Here is a 15,725-nt window from a genome sequence, read left to right on the forward strand (position 1 = left end):
TTATCGCTACATAAATGTTGGTTAACGCTAAAAGCTCCTTTAACACAAGTCGAAGTCATTGTTTCAATTTTTATCTAATAATCACCTATTTCTACATTAGTTTAGTTTTTTTTTTCTTGCCAAATTCACATATTACATAAATTTAGAGGTGGATTGAATCGAATGTTTATTTCATAAAAATAAGAATAAAATTTATCTATAGTCTATTCTTTTTAATTTTTTATATATACAAGACTACATTTCAAACATTACTATTGTTATTGTGGTAATGTTGGTAGTTAATTGATCTTAAACTTGAATAATAAAATAAAAAAGAGAATTTTTTTTCTAAAGGTACATGGAAAAATACCAGATCTATACTACACTACAAACATTACTATTGTTATTGTGGTAATGTTGGTAGTTATTTGATCTTAAACTTGAATAATAAAATAAAAAAGAGAATTTTTTTTCTAAAGGTACATGGAAAAATACCAGATCTATTATCTGTTTTTTTGCCATTAGGGACAAATCCACTTTCAATATATAATATTTAATAATTTGATAATAATAATAAAAAAAGACCCCACTTCTATTATACTAATAATAATAATATGACAGCCAAACTTGACTCCAACTTCATTTTTTGTGAATAAGATTGGACTATTTCTCATGGAATCGAATTTCAATTTAGTCTTATAATTTATGATTAAACATATTTAATCTTTAGTTAATTGATATATTCACTTTTAATTTCTATAAATCTACTCAAATTTAATGAATCACTAAGCGTAAATTGTTTAACTAGAGATGTGCATGTTAATTTTTTATTGTTAATTCACATTTGAAAGTAGTATAATTTTAAAAATAATCTAAATATCACATGTTTCTTGAATAATAAAGGAATCATAATACACATTTTAATTAATTGAAGACGACATATACTTAATTAAATATTACAAGGATCAAAATCCAAATTTACAAATGTTGAAGTGTTATGTTAGATTTTTATTGTTACTTTATATTTGAGTAAATATAGTTATAAAATACTCCAAATAACACACATTTTTATATTAAGGAGTAAAAAAAACAACTTAAATTAATTAAAAGTTAAATATACTTAATTAAATGCTATAAGGGTCAAAACTAAAATTTACCAATAAATAAATACAATTAGTAACTATTAGATATAATTTATAATTAAAGTTTAAGATGAAATAAGTTATTGCATCTTTCTCCTCCCCACTTATAAGTATAAATTTATATGTAACCTAGCAAAAAAGTACGGATTTATCAAGATATAATATTTTATAATATTGTATATTGAGATACTTGACATAATATTTTATGTTCAACAATATGTTTTTAAAATTTTCAAATTTGTTCATAAATCGCATTTGATGTATACGTTTTATGCCTTCTCTATTGATCTTCAATGCATTTCCTTTTCCCCTCTCTTAATAGCATTTGTGGAACTAGGAAGTAGCACATAATCACTTATTATAAAATAACATATATATAGAACATGTAGTAAGCCTAATTAATTAAAATGTTCAAAGTTGTAAACCACCAATTTGAAGTTTTATCTCTTTGTATTACCAAACTTATTGGTTAAATTTGACTTCGTAAATTCTTTCTGATCAATTGAATATTATATCACAAACTATTAGGGGTCGTTTGGTTTGAAAATGAGTTATGATGGGATAAGTTATGTTGGGATAAGTTATGTTGGGATTAGTTATGATGGGATAAGTTGTGTTGGGATTATTTTTTATTGAGTGTTTGGTTTGTTGTATTCAAAATAATAAATTTTAAGAACAATTTATTTGTTTACAAAAATGCCCTTCATTAATGTAAAAAGTGATATAACAAAAGGGTTGAAAGAGACATTTTTGTCATTTACCTATTTTATCCCGGGATAAGTTATTCCGGGATTACTATACCACCCAAGGAGAGGGATAACTTATCCCGGTACTAATTATTAATCCCGGGATAAGTTATCCCGAACTTGCCAACCAAACAACAAAATAAACGGTACTATAATTTAATCCCGGGACTATTTGGTATTATCCCTCACACCAAACGACCCCTTAGTATAGTGTTGACAGCCAAACTTGACTTTAGTGTTATTACAACCACTTATTATTTTGATGATTATTTTTGAACAACTTCTTTGATATAGAATTAATTACTTTTTTTTTAAAATATGTGATTTTCAATATGTTTTAGTTAAGAGTAAAGTAAGAAGTATTTATTGTATATTATATTTATTTGTGTCTATTAGCTGATTCTATTATTTCGCCTACTAGTTAGTTTGAAGCTTTTTCAATAGTACATATAATAACAAATATATGTATTTGATTTTAATTTTCTCAGCGGATAATAGTGAGGGAGTGTACAACGAATGATCCTACAAATAAAAAGATTAATGGTCGAGTTCCATTCAAGTGAGTGAGTGAAATATGCGTTAAGAAAGTGAATTCGATTTACGAATTTTCAACAAGTAAAGAATCAATTCTTTTACATTAGTATTATTATGGAACTGGTACTTGATGACTTTTAAGTATTTTTAAATATGAAAACATGTTAATATTCAATAAAGTCATATAAACTGAAATAAAGGAAATATATATATTATTGATAAGAAAATTGATCCACTCCTTGTTATAGGCTTCACTGCTAAGAGTTCATGGTTACCAAGGACATATCTAGATTATCATTTATTGGTTATCTGAATTTAATAATATTTAATTTAATTTATATATATATATATATATATATATATATATATATATATATATATATATATATATATATATTAATTGATTCACTAAATATTAATAAATATTTCTGGTATGAATTCAATTATTATTATATATAAACTTAAATTTAGTACAAAAATTTATAAATTTTAAATTTTGAGTCTATCCCGTTACCTCCATGTTTGGTAACTGGTACTTAAAGTGTTTGATATTTTATTATCTTTTTGGAGTCAATAATAGAGTACTAGACACCACGCAGACATTTTTAGTTCAGCAACCTATATTGAAGATTTTCCTCACATAGTTACATTCTTTTTTCTTTTTAATAAGATTACATCTTTCGAGGTGTGATTCTTTTCAAATTTTATTAATGTGAGCAAAATATTTTATACTTTCTTCATTTCAAAATAAGTAAATTGTTGAAATATAACACATCTTTCAAGAAAAGAATATTAATATATTAATTAGACATTACTTTTTATTTTTATCTTTTTAAATTATTATTAAATTACTCTTTAGAATGACTAAATATTAATCATGATAGCTATTCTCATACACTCTATTGTACTCATTGTAATTTAAGTCAAAGGTCTTTTCGGAAACAACATTTCTATCTTCATGAGATATAAATAAGATCTACATACACTTTACTCTACTCGTACTCCCAGTAAGATTTCGATACTATTATTTAAAAGGTATAAAAATCATGATCTAATTAGAAATAGTTTTCACTTATGTGTTTTGATATACTAAAATATTTTATAGAATAACAAATAAAATTCAATGACACACATTCTAAAATTTTAAGAAAAAAATTATATTTTCTATCAAAATGGGGGAGAAATATAGATATTATTATAAACTTTAATACTCATAATCACAACACTACATTATACTCTATCTTTCCCCTTGTATGATTATCATATCACACTTCAAGGATTAATTTAGTATTATTTATGTTCATGATCCATTGGAGACACTTCCAATTTATAGCAATAATAATACAAATGAATGTAACTAAAAATACAAAAAGAAAATCCATTGATAAATCACAGAGAAAGAAATGATGGGATACATTACCGGGGCATAATAATCCATGGACTCACGTAACTCTTTTCTTTAACTGCTTAATAATAACAACTAGACGAACGTAACAAACATTACATGGATCAATTTAGTATCATCTGTGCTAATGATCCACTAGTGCCACTTTCAATTTATAGCAATAATACAGATGAATGGAAGTAAAAGTACAAGAAACAAATAAATCGATAAAATAATTGAAAGCAGAAATGATTTCTGGGTGCTGAGGATTCATCTAAATACATGAGACTAAATCAATAGAGAGAATTGTAGGTCCAAAAGGTGGCGAGAATGGACACAATGCATATGAAGAGCGAAGGAAGAAGAGTAATATTCAAGAGCATACTCTCCCCCAAGTACCCAGCGAGAGTTATAGTTGCATCTGCAATCACCCGAGCAATGGTTCCGGCTTCTGTAGACAAGAGGCCACCATTGTAGGTTCCACGAGAAAGCCTAGATGACATGACTCGCGAGAGGAGTGACAAATTTACACCTGAAGTGAGCCAAAGCCAAAGTAACTTTTTTAGAACGTACATGATATAAAAACTAACAATAACATAGTATTATCATTGAAAATTTGCCAAGTTTTGTTATATGTCAAAGAAGTGTTAACTACGAACACCACTTATACACATAATAGTATATAGAAATGAATTCACTTATATCAACGTGCTACAATTAACCTAATTTCTAAAATCAACGACTCCCTTTAGATCATGAAGCAACTCTTTTTGTTGAACTATAAGCAAACTTTATTGAAACTATCACACACTAGAAGCCAATATATGCCTTTTTCTTCGAGTTATTCTGAGTTTGAGCACAACTTTTATTCAACTACACAATTTTTGGTTTTCCATATTGATAGATCAATTGACAATTAAAGATGAGTGTTTCTTAAGAAAGACAACGAAAAGAGGGGATCATACCTTCTAACACTTCAGCAGATACAAATAATAAGAGCCCCGAGCAGACATACTGTGGCACAGAATACGGGATTATAACATTAAAGCTCATCAGTATACCAACACACACCATAATTTCAGATGCCAACAGAATTTGCCTGCAAATAAAAGAAACTCGGCATTCAATTTCTGATGGTGAAGATTTATATATGATAAACGTATGGTGAATTTTCAGTCTTCTAACATATTGTTGAATATAAAATTGTCCACCTTCTGTCTTATTAGATGCATCAGTACAAGGTGAGACGTGAACTCTATGCGAAAAAGCTGCCAAAACATTTCTTTATTTTATACGCCAAGCCATAAACTATATCGATTACATGTAGAGGTGGCAAAGTTAGGCCAGACAATCATGAACCGCACACACTGAACCCATTTTGACCCGTTCAAAATTGAACCAATCTAAAAATTGTGCAAATATTTAGGTCAAAATAAAATATTTTCTACGCAAGAATCCTTTTAAAAAGCAAATAGTATTGACTATTGACCAGAAAGTAACCATCCATTAACATAAGTGTGCGCGAAAGAAGTTACCTGTCCTCGAACATGTTAGTTATATAGCTCCCAACAACAAGATTTACTGGAAGAACCGTGAGGCCAAGACACGCAAGAAAAACTGCCACATGGCCTGTTGACCAGCTAAAGTAATATGTCGTGATGACACTAGATTCTGAAAGTAAAATCTCCATAGCATATTTCAGCATAAAATAGATTAACAATTGAACCTGGAAAAATCAAAAGAGTATGAAACATCAGGGGAACATGCATCACATACTTGTAGTCAGCCAGAATTTGAAACACATGGGTTCGGGATTTTAGTCATCAATTTGAGTTACTGGTAATAATTTGTACATATTAAATGAATTTGTATTAGATAAATACACCAAAATTACTGGTTTTTTGCCAAACCCGCTTCATACAGTACTCTAGCTCCTGTCCCTGCTAGTAGTTGAACTCCAAAGAATCAATTTCCCAGTGAAGAATAAGACCATGTGATTTCAGTGGATTACTACTCTTTCATACAAAAGGAATTTACATGAGGTTCCTCTTTAACGAAGTCCCCAAGAGGGCTAAGTTAATCCATGATTTATGTTTCATTTCCTTTTCATTTGTTTTGAGAAATCTATTGATCAATCACTTGCTGCTTATTGGATCGAAAAAGAAGCAAGGAGCTCATAGTTTGAACATACCTTCACAGAAGGAGTGAGCAATCTGTATGCTGCTACTATAGAATTAGCAGGTTTATGAGAGTCCTCAGGAGCTTCTTCACTCTCGTCACCTTCTTGTTCATCCTCATCTTGTTGATTCTCCGGTGATTTTAACAGCAATGGTTCCACAATGCCTTTTTCAAGGGAATCAGGTTCTAGTGATCAAAAAGATTTATTATCAGATCCTTTTTGATAAGTATTACGTTACGTCAGCTTTTGCACATATTCTATGGCACAATTACGATATATATATAGCTCAAGTGAATTGTTATTTTGCATTCTTAGTTAAATATTACAGAGAATAAGAGGAAAGGAGAGCATAGAGGCAATAATATATGTAATGTTCGAATTGTAATAACTAGGACATACCGGCCTTAGACTCTTGAGGAACATTTTTTATTTCAGTATCACGCACAGGTTCTTTAAAAGAGAACCACAGCCATACCAAATAAATGAGCCATGCAATAGCCATAAGCCAACCAGGCAAAGTTTCTTTATTGACGGTTATCATGTAAATCTTAAAATTCGTCTGAAGTAAGCCGGCAACTGCAGGTCCACATGCCATTCCAAGCGCGCTAGCACTAACGAAACCCGCTGAAGCCTGCATCCGGTATTTAAGTGGTACACAGTCACTGATGTAGCGACGGTTCACTGCTCTGGCGGAACCAAAACTGCAATTCAAGAAGAGATCGAAGGGCAAGCCACCATCTTGTCAACTTGCAAGTCTTATGATTAAGTGCAAATTCGATAAATCAATTGATTACTTCTCAGTAAATATTGTAAGTTTAACAACCACAATTAAGGCATAATTCCAACTAATCAGCATTCTATTAAGTATATTCTTTTATTACCTAAATTCAACTATATCATGCATTTTCCTAAAAGATTGAGCTTAGGCATCTGAACCAAAATTTACATACCATAATCTTATCTCACTTCACTTTCATTCATTTTTCTAATGGGGACTATACTTGAGGTGAACATATTCCATTTTTAATATAACCGAGAAATCCCCGAGGGCTATCTAGCTCACGATTTGAAACTCTTCCAACTTCTCGTTAACTCCATGACTAGTTTCATCAACTAACTCGACATCATTTGCAATTACTTTTTGAAAGTCGGTGTTAACCTCCCAAATCAGCAAAAATGAAACTAGATATGCTTCAAAAACGCGAAAGAAAGTGAAATCACCAAATGATTTTATAAATCATCCTCCAACCACTACCATTCATCGTCCGAAGTACCAAAAAGAAATATCTTAAATATTCTGTTAGAATAGGAATAGGTTTATACAATCCTATTAGAATAGGAATAGGTTTATACAATCCTATTAGAATAAGAATAAGTTTATACAATCCTATTAGAACAGGAATAGGAATAGAAATAGAAATAGGAATACTAAATAGTATCCTACTTGGTAAAGGATTGTATTCTAGGGTCTATAAATAGGGTCTCAATGTAATAATGTAAACAACAACAATTCAATAATATTCTTTTCCTATATTTCTCACATGGTATCAGAGCCTCTACGATCTTGGTAAACGATCAAAGTGATTCCGCTGCCGGCGGGCGGCTATTACTCATATATGCCGCCCGTCTGGCCAACAATTATGTTAGCAAAAGTTGGGTCACCATGTATCTTTCCGGTGACTATTTTCTCATATTTGATTTATTTAAGCACTGTGCCATCATTCCGGTGACTACTTTCTTATATCTAACTTGTAGCACCGTGCCATCTTTTTAGTGACTACTTTTTTATATCTAATTTGTGTAGCACCGTGCCATCATTCCGGTGACTACTTTTTCATATTTAATTTTTGTAGCACCGTGTCATCATTCCGGTGACTACTTTTTCATATTTAATTTGTGTAGCACTGTGCCATCATTCCAGTGACTACTTTTTCATATATAATTTGTGTAGCACCGTGACATCCTTTCGGTGACTACCTTTTTTTGCATATCTTATTTGCGTAGCACCGTGCATCTCTCCGGACTACTTTTCATAATTAATTTGTGTAGTACCGTGGATTTTACCGAACTACTTTCGCATATCTGAGTTGCATAGCATCATGTCTTTTTAGTGACTCCTCAGATTTGATTTGCATAGTTCCATTCGTCTTTCCGGTGACTCCCCAAATCTGATTTGCGTAGGGTTGTGCTATCATTCCAACCATACCTATATAATTTCTCTTTTTCATTAGGGTTGTGCCATCATTCCGACCCTACCCATATTATTTCTCTTTTTCAATGGGGGTCATTCCATCAATTCGAACTATCCTATATAATTTCTATTTTCTAGTTGGGTCGTGACATCATTCCAACCCTATCCATATAATTTTATTTCTTAGATTGTGACCACTTTTATCCATCAAATCAATACTCCGGCATATAAGCATGTTCCGGCCAATTTTTCGGTGACTTTCTTGTTAAATATTGACACGTCTATTGATTCCAACATGATCCATACACTTTATACTAGATTTTGAGCACTTCCGGCGACCGTTGCATTGTGAAGAAGTCTATATGGAGCAACCACCTAATTTGTTGCTCAGGGGGAGTTTAGTAGCCTTGTATGTTGATTACGTAAGTTACTCCATGGTCTGAAATAGTTTTTGCAAGCTTGGTTTGGGAAGTTCAACACTGTAATTTTATCAGTCTCTGTTTTATCGGCATTATGCATCAAATTCAGTATTTCATGAGAAGACCAAGCCCATTGAGATTGATTGTCAAATTTGTGAAGTCGAGTGATCAACTTGCAGATATCTCACCAAGCCCCTCATCGGTCCTCGTGTTAATTACATTTGTAACAAGCTAGGTACATGAATTGTATGCACTAGCTTGAGGGGGAGTGTTAGAATAGGAATAGGTTTATACAATCTTATTAGAATAGGAATAGGTTTATACAATCCTATTAGAATAAGAATAAGTTTATACAATCCTATTAGAACAGGAATAGGAATAGAAATAGAAATAGGAATACTAAATAGTATCCTACTTGGTAAAGGATTGTATTCTAGGGTCTATAAATAGGGTCTCAATGTAATAATGTAAACAACAACAATTCAATAATATTCTTTTCCTATATTTCTCACATATTCAATAATAGAAAACCACATGTATAGATGCACACAGCTGGAAAGAGTGGAGGAGAGAGGTTTACCCGCAAAATAGACGACCGATAAGCAGAACTGGTATTGAATTGAGATCATAAGACAATGCATACATGACATTCCCAATAAAAAGAACTATACTGCTGAATATCAGAGGTCTGAAATAAGACCTGTTCGACCAAGCACTGAAATACACGGACGAGAAGATCTGCGCGACAGCCATGGCTCCAATCACAATCCCACAAACCGTTGCAGCCGCACCAAGGCTCATAGAATAATCATCTGCTGTTGGTACAATAATGTATGTATTGACCATGTAAAGGAAAGTATTCGCCAAGTTCAACAGGAGCGACATAAAATGGTATCTCTGATCATCAACTCCTTCCTCGACAGGAGCGGGTAACTCCTCTTGCATAATAAGTGCATGTTGGGCCAAAAAGTTAAGAAAGTTTGTCGAATGACTTAATCTATCGACAGCTGCTTGCATCGAGTCAACCACAGGATCCTGCAAAAAGGCTCTGTACCATATTAGAAAAAAATAGCAGAGCATGTCTAGAATATATGAATGGAGTTTGACAGGAAAAAACTATACTCTCCATCCCACTTTATGTGACACTACTCAAAGTATGACGGCCAAACTATCTAATTTTCTGTGTGAACTCGGACAAAACATCTTCAAGTTTTTTTAAATAAAATTTACATATTTAGGAACTACATAAAAATTACTATAAGTCACAATATGAAAAGTAGTGGTCACGGAAAAACTTTTGACACTCCAAATAGTAACTGTGTCACATAAAATGGAACAACCAGAGTGATATTTATAAAACCTGCACATTGATCTGAAGCTGATTACTACAAGTAAACTAAACCTGGAGGGGAAGAGCTGGCTGGTCATAAATTGACAAGTAGCTTCCCTGACGGTCTTGAAGATCTGCAAGATTACGAGATATTGCTCCAACAACTGCCCCTAATCCCTGCAATCATCATTCAGGGATGGCTTGTGTTAGGGCATACTACAACAACAACATACCCAGTGTGGTCCCACAAGTTGTGTTAGGGCATACTAGTGCAAATAAATCTGAATCTCATGTTTTTTAGTCAAGAAATGACATTTGCAGTAATGAGTTAAAAGACAAATCTCAGAAGGAAAAAAGTAATAGTGGCAGTTGTCTTATCAGCAGTTGCATTATTCTTTTTTTGATAACCGTGGTGTTTGGGGCAACTTGCGTGCACCATAACTAATTCCATGCGTACCTACTACCTCCCACCAACACAAGAACCAGATAATTCTATCCACAAAGGCTTAGCAGCAGTAGCATTATTATAGTAGAAGAAGAATAGTGGACTGGCTATTTGAGTTTAGCATATTACCACGTGCTTGAATACTTGCTGAAGTTGGGAATATGGATGATTAGCCCGGGTTTTGACATAATAATCAGTGAACTTATAGCCAAAACGTTTGTCAAATTTTTTAAGTATCTTCCGCAATCCAATAGCATTTATTTCAACGAAATAGAGAAGCTTTAGAAGATCACGCCCCACAGCTTGATAAGCTTCCCGCAACTCGTCTATTTTTGATATATCAGGCACCTCTTGAAGAAAATCTTTCTGTTCATTAAGTTCAGATATTCTGCTCGCAAGAGCTCCTTGTTGTTCCAACAAAAAGAGAACTATTGTTTCGATCTGCAAAAGATAAGAAGAAAATGATCACATCTCAATGATGTGGCTGAAGCCTTCTTCACTATAAGAAGTATCCTTTCAATCCAACACAGGAAGTGTAAATGCTACGAGCAAATAGAGATAGTCAAGATTAATTTCTAAGGACTATTATTGACCCCTCCAAACCTATCAGAACTAGAGTTGTCAAAGGCAAAAAGCTCTAAATTTCACTCCAGATCAATTGGGGCTTTAAGAGAAAAGCACAATAAAAGTGTGGGCTTCATTTATAGAAGGCACAATGAAGGGAAAAAACAAAAATATATATGTGATTCGAGAAAAAAATATTAAGTTCATTCATATTATTTTCCTTAACCACTACTACACTTAGATGCCGATTATATTTGTTTAGTAATGCTCTATCCAAGATAGAACTCATGAGAAATGAGGTGCACGCCTAAGTGACTTGCCTATAGTGAAGCGCAGCTTAAGCTAGGCAGCGTGCCCTCCTTAAGCGTTTATGATATACAGGGATTGAGCACACTTTTAATGAGCCTTTGACAACATGATCAGAACATTGACAGAGTAAGCAACAAATTATGCAACAGTCACTACTAGCAACAAATATGGCAAATAAGACATCGAGTGAAACAAGAACCTGTCTTTTTCCTAAAAGTTTGATCTCAGAAACATAAAACTTTCTGCAAAATGAAGGTTCCACAATTGATTAGTTTTCATAGACCGAATACTGATGAGGATACTCGCAACTGATGCATAACCTATACTCATAGTTCTTATCCTGATTCAAGTTGAACTAGGCATGGATTCCACTTCATCAAAGAGCCTCCAAAATAACTCTTTAAGTATAAAACATCATAGAAACCTTTCACAATAAATGCTGACAAACTTCAAAGTTGATAAATTGTCACAGGAAGAACAAAAGAACTAATACGATCGAGTTGATTTATGCATGTAGGGCTCTGACATCTGTTGAAGCCAGCCTGTGGTAAGAGTTGGGCAGAGGTAGCCCTCAATCACTTACTAACTTACTCTGTAATTAGCTATCAAGAGGCCAATCCTCAGGAATTTTATTTCCAAGATGAACTATTTGAATGCTACTAAACGACAAGAATAGTCTATTTGAACAGGGCACATGCATCACACATAAGGAAGACGCCGGAAGACTTACAATGAATTTTTCTGTTTCGGCCTACTTTGGCCTTTATACGATAAAGTATGCAAGTGCATCAATTCCATCTCCTTACCTGGTTGTCTAGCATTCTGGAGAAATCCTTAAGAACAAATCGACGATCTGGTACTACGGCTTGGCTTTGGTTAGCATATTGCTTAAGCTTCCTCTTCATCAATTTGTAATTGATATAGTATCTGCAACAAAATTGATCTTCACCATTCAACTTAATAATGCAAACTCAAAATAAATGTTTTCTTTTGATTCCTTTTCATTAGTTGGTAATGTCTAATTTCTCCTCTTTGATTAATCACCTATGTTGCTCGGACCCTCCAAAGATGTTGTCGTATTCCTGTCGGATCCTTCAAAAATAGCATAGCTTTTGGACGATTCGACAAACGCCCAGTGGGATCTTTGAAGAGTCCAAGCTACATAATTAATCACTACTGCATTAAAGTATTCAGGTAGTTTTTTCTCTCTTTACTAACACAAAAAAGAGAACCTATTTCCTTAATCCTCAAAGAAGCGAACTTTGTCTTTCTGCATTGCAACTACCATTTCTTCATTTTTTAATTAACACACATAACAATAAGGTTTGTGGTCAGAATGTATGCGGCAAATATATCGAGTAATTCACAGCATAGCATTTTCTGGAATTGTGTTTTTAGTAAAAAGAAACAAAGCAAGTTCACAAAGTTCATCTAGAAGTGCAGAATAAGAGCATGGACAAGATCAATTTCTACCGAATTTAACACATAAATCTAAAGCAATCTCTAGTTTCTGCTAAATTAAGGACACCTGACATACCCTTGCCATTCTTGGATTTGTCTTCCCTTCAACTTTTTCCCAAAAGACACCATTTTTTATCTGCATTCAGCCACAAAAAAGAAAAGGAATGAGATAAACAGCAATGACACATTTCTAGTGATGAGAAATCGATTTCCATAGAGAATACAACAAGAGTATTTGGGTGCCGGACACTGAATGAGAAATTATACCAAACATGGTGTCAGATAAGCTACCTGTTCACAAACAATTGATGTAGATTTCACACAGTGATGCAATTATTTTCATGCACTACAAAAGAGCCCACGAGACACAGAAGAACTTTGAAAGACCATGAGTAGTTCAAATGACTTGGTCTCTAAATCACTCAAAGTACAAAATTTAAGCATACACACAACATGTTCACCTCCCACTAGGTGCAGGTATCAGGTAACTATGTCCACAAAGGCTAGGCCAGATGAGAAGAATAGCCAAGTGTTTTTTTCTAGGCTGGGATTTGAATCTTGTTGGTGTGACATTTTCTTATTAATAAAAAGGCATAATACATAAATATAACCTTTAACTTTGCATCATTTCACATTTATGCCCTCAAACTTTGGTGTGCACAAGTAAGACACTTAAACTTGTATAAAATTGAATAAATAAACACACACGTCCTATGTGGCATCCTACGTGGCAATTTGCATCCTATGTGATGTCCTACGTGTATTACGCCACATAGGACTCATGTGTCTACTTATTCAACTTGATACAAGTTTAAGTGTCTACTTGTGAACTCTCAAAGTTGGAGGACGTAAATGTGAAATGAGGTCAAATTAAAAGGCATATTTATGTATTATTCCTAATAAAAATATATTATATGTCACATTATGTATCATGTTATGTCTATTGGTGGACATCACAATTATATTGTGAAAGAAAGTGGTCATTAGTTGTTAGTAACTTACGTAACCACCAACTCTTCATTTCACCCATTATTCTATCTTTATGTCTTGTAACTTATGTAACATTTGAGCCATTCATTTGGCAAATTTATACCCACTATCTTCATATTCATTGCAAGGAAGAATTCATCACCTATAAATAGTGTGGTCTTCCTTTGTGTTGGGAACAATAAGAAAAACAACAGATATGTGAAAGAGTGGAAGAAAGAAGAGAATATGAAATAATATTGTAGTGTGTAGTAGTGAAAGAGAGAGTTGAGACAAAGAAAATATTCTAAATCTTCAACTATATTCACTATACAAAAGAGAGTAATAATATGTTGAAGGAAGGTGTTCTTTTGTGGAGCTTTGGATTCTTCAACTAATCCGGAGTTGCTTGAGTTGTACGATGTTGTTGGGATGTTGTATCCTGAAGGGGACAAGTCAAGAGTGATATTGCTGGATCGGTGTAAATTATGTTGCAGTGGGCTTGAATCTCCTTAAAGAGAGCGATATATCCGCGCCTCAGCCTAAAGATTTGTTTATTCATTTTTTGTTATTTTAATTTCAAATGTATTTTATTGTATTTGTGGTATATTACACCAACAAATCTCAACTCACTTTCATTCATGGCCACTAGGCCACACCCTTGAGTGGCAACATGTTCACCTATATAGCTACAAAGACACGAACAAAGCCTATTGTCTATGGGTTCAACTGAACCTAGTAATTTCAACATGTAACATAATTATATAAGTGAAAAATCACTTAAATTTCGACAAATATTAAATTTGAACTCATCAAGTTTAGGATGAGCCATATATACATTTGCAGATGTGTATGATTAACCATAATAAAAGAAGCATTAGTATATACACTCACATCACTATCCATTTTCACATCAAAACCACTAATTTACAGGCAATAATTTTAGCTTCATATAAAAGAAAAAAGATAAAATTCCTCCAAAAAAAAAAAAAGGAGTAAAAAAAACAAAACATAGCAGAAAAGAATTAATTGAGTTGACAGAATCTCAAATCAATTAAATGCTTTTATAAAGCCAAATTTAAGAGCAATAACACATCACTGGAATTGACTGTTTTATATCACACATACAGCGGGGAACTAGAGTTCCATTTACGTGTTTTGGCAGATAAATTCAAAATTCTGGATCCGCCTCTGCATTGATATATACATATACATCATTTTTGTGTGTGCATGCATTCACGTGAATAGTTTTCTCTACAACTGCAAATTCTGCAATAAATTTCTTCTTCGATTATCGAAGCAATAACAGTAATGGCCTGTACGTCCAAATCAACAAACACTGAGCTCTGTTTTTTCTGTAATAAACAGAGAAATTTGCAGATTCACAAATATCAAAAGGAAAAAATAACAGAGCACTCCTAGCCATAATTTTGAATCGTAAAATGGCAGATAAACACAAAACTCCGTTCTACTAAACAATAATTCTCTCCAAATTAACAATTTTTGTAGTAATTTCTTCGTAGATTTTCGAAGCAATTACCTGTACGTATCCACAACGGCAGCAATTTGCAGAAGAACTTTTAGCTGAACATCAACAAACACTGAACTCTGCACAAATTTTCAGATTCACAGAATACAGAGCACTCCGAGCTGGATAATTGTTTTTTTTTCGAACAAACAAAAAAAACTCGTGATCTCTCAGATTTCTGAACAAAAATTTGAAATTTTGTTTGTTCTGCAAATGCGAATTTTATAAATTTTGAAGTTCAAATTTCATGTGTAGAAATTCACCATGAAAAGTGTGAGAAATAGAGGAGAAGAGTTTATACATAGGTAGGGAAATTCGGCCCTTATTCAGGTTTTGTTAGTTTGCATAATATTAGTGTTGTAGCACGTGTATAATTCTTGAGTTTTCTACTTTAATTATTTATTATTTTATTTAGCTATATCATATGATGACATTATGTTAGTATATTACCTAGTAGGGTATCACTTTTACCCCCACAAAACGTACGTTTGCTCTTATTCACTAAAATTATGAGAAGCTAGAGAAACACTCCTTTTTGGTTTTCTTTT

The 15,725-nt window shown here is 32.8% G+C and overlaps 1 protein-coding gene across 1 annotated transcript; it reads right to left on the reverse strand.

Annotated features, from left to right (window-relative positions):
* Positions 1-3,999: 3,999 nt before the first annotated feature.
* LOC125834708 (SPX domain-containing membrane protein At4g22990-like) lies at positions 4,000-15,443 on the reverse strand. Its single transcript, XM_049513845.1, has 11 exons — positions 15,190-15,443; positions 12,760-12,819; positions 12,029-12,149; positions 10,479-10,790; positions 9,977-10,081; positions 9,155-9,609; positions 6,364-6,665; positions 5,977-6,149; positions 5,321-5,511; positions 4,751-4,884; positions 4,000-4,317 (listed from the first exon to the last, which is right to left on the reverse strand). The coding sequence occupies exons 2-11, from the start codon at positions 12,810-12,812 to the stop codon at positions 4,079-4,081; spliced, it is 2,085 nt and encodes a 694-aa protein (XP_049369802.1). The 5' UTR covers positions 12,813-12,819; positions 15,190-15,443; the 3' UTR covers positions 4,000-4,078.
* Positions 15,444-15,725: the final 282 nt, after the last annotated feature.

Source organism: Solanum verrucosum, unplaced genomic scaffold (genome assembly GCF_900185275.1).
Source record: "Solanum verrucosum unplaced genomic scaffold, falcon-dt-bn FXZP01000149.1, whole genome shotgun sequence".
NCBI lineage: Eukaryota > Viridiplantae > Streptophyta > Magnoliopsida > Solanales > Solanaceae > Solanum > Solanum verrucosum.

Excerpts from the sequence above, each read along its gene's own strand:
- LOC125834708 (XM_049513845.1), bottom strand. The coding sequence starts at position 12,812 with ATGGTGTCTTTTGGGAAAAAGTTGAAGGGAAGACAAATCCAAGAATGG. Across the intron at positions 6,666-9,154 it reads ATCGGTCGTCTATTTTGCGG|TTTTGGTTCCGCCAGAGCAG; the intron begins GTAAACCTCTCT and ends CTTGAATTGCAG. Across the intron at positions 5,512-5,976 it reads TGCTCACTCCTTCTGTGAAG|GTTCAATTGTTAATCTATTT; the intron begins GTATGTTCAAAC and ends TGATTTTTCCAG.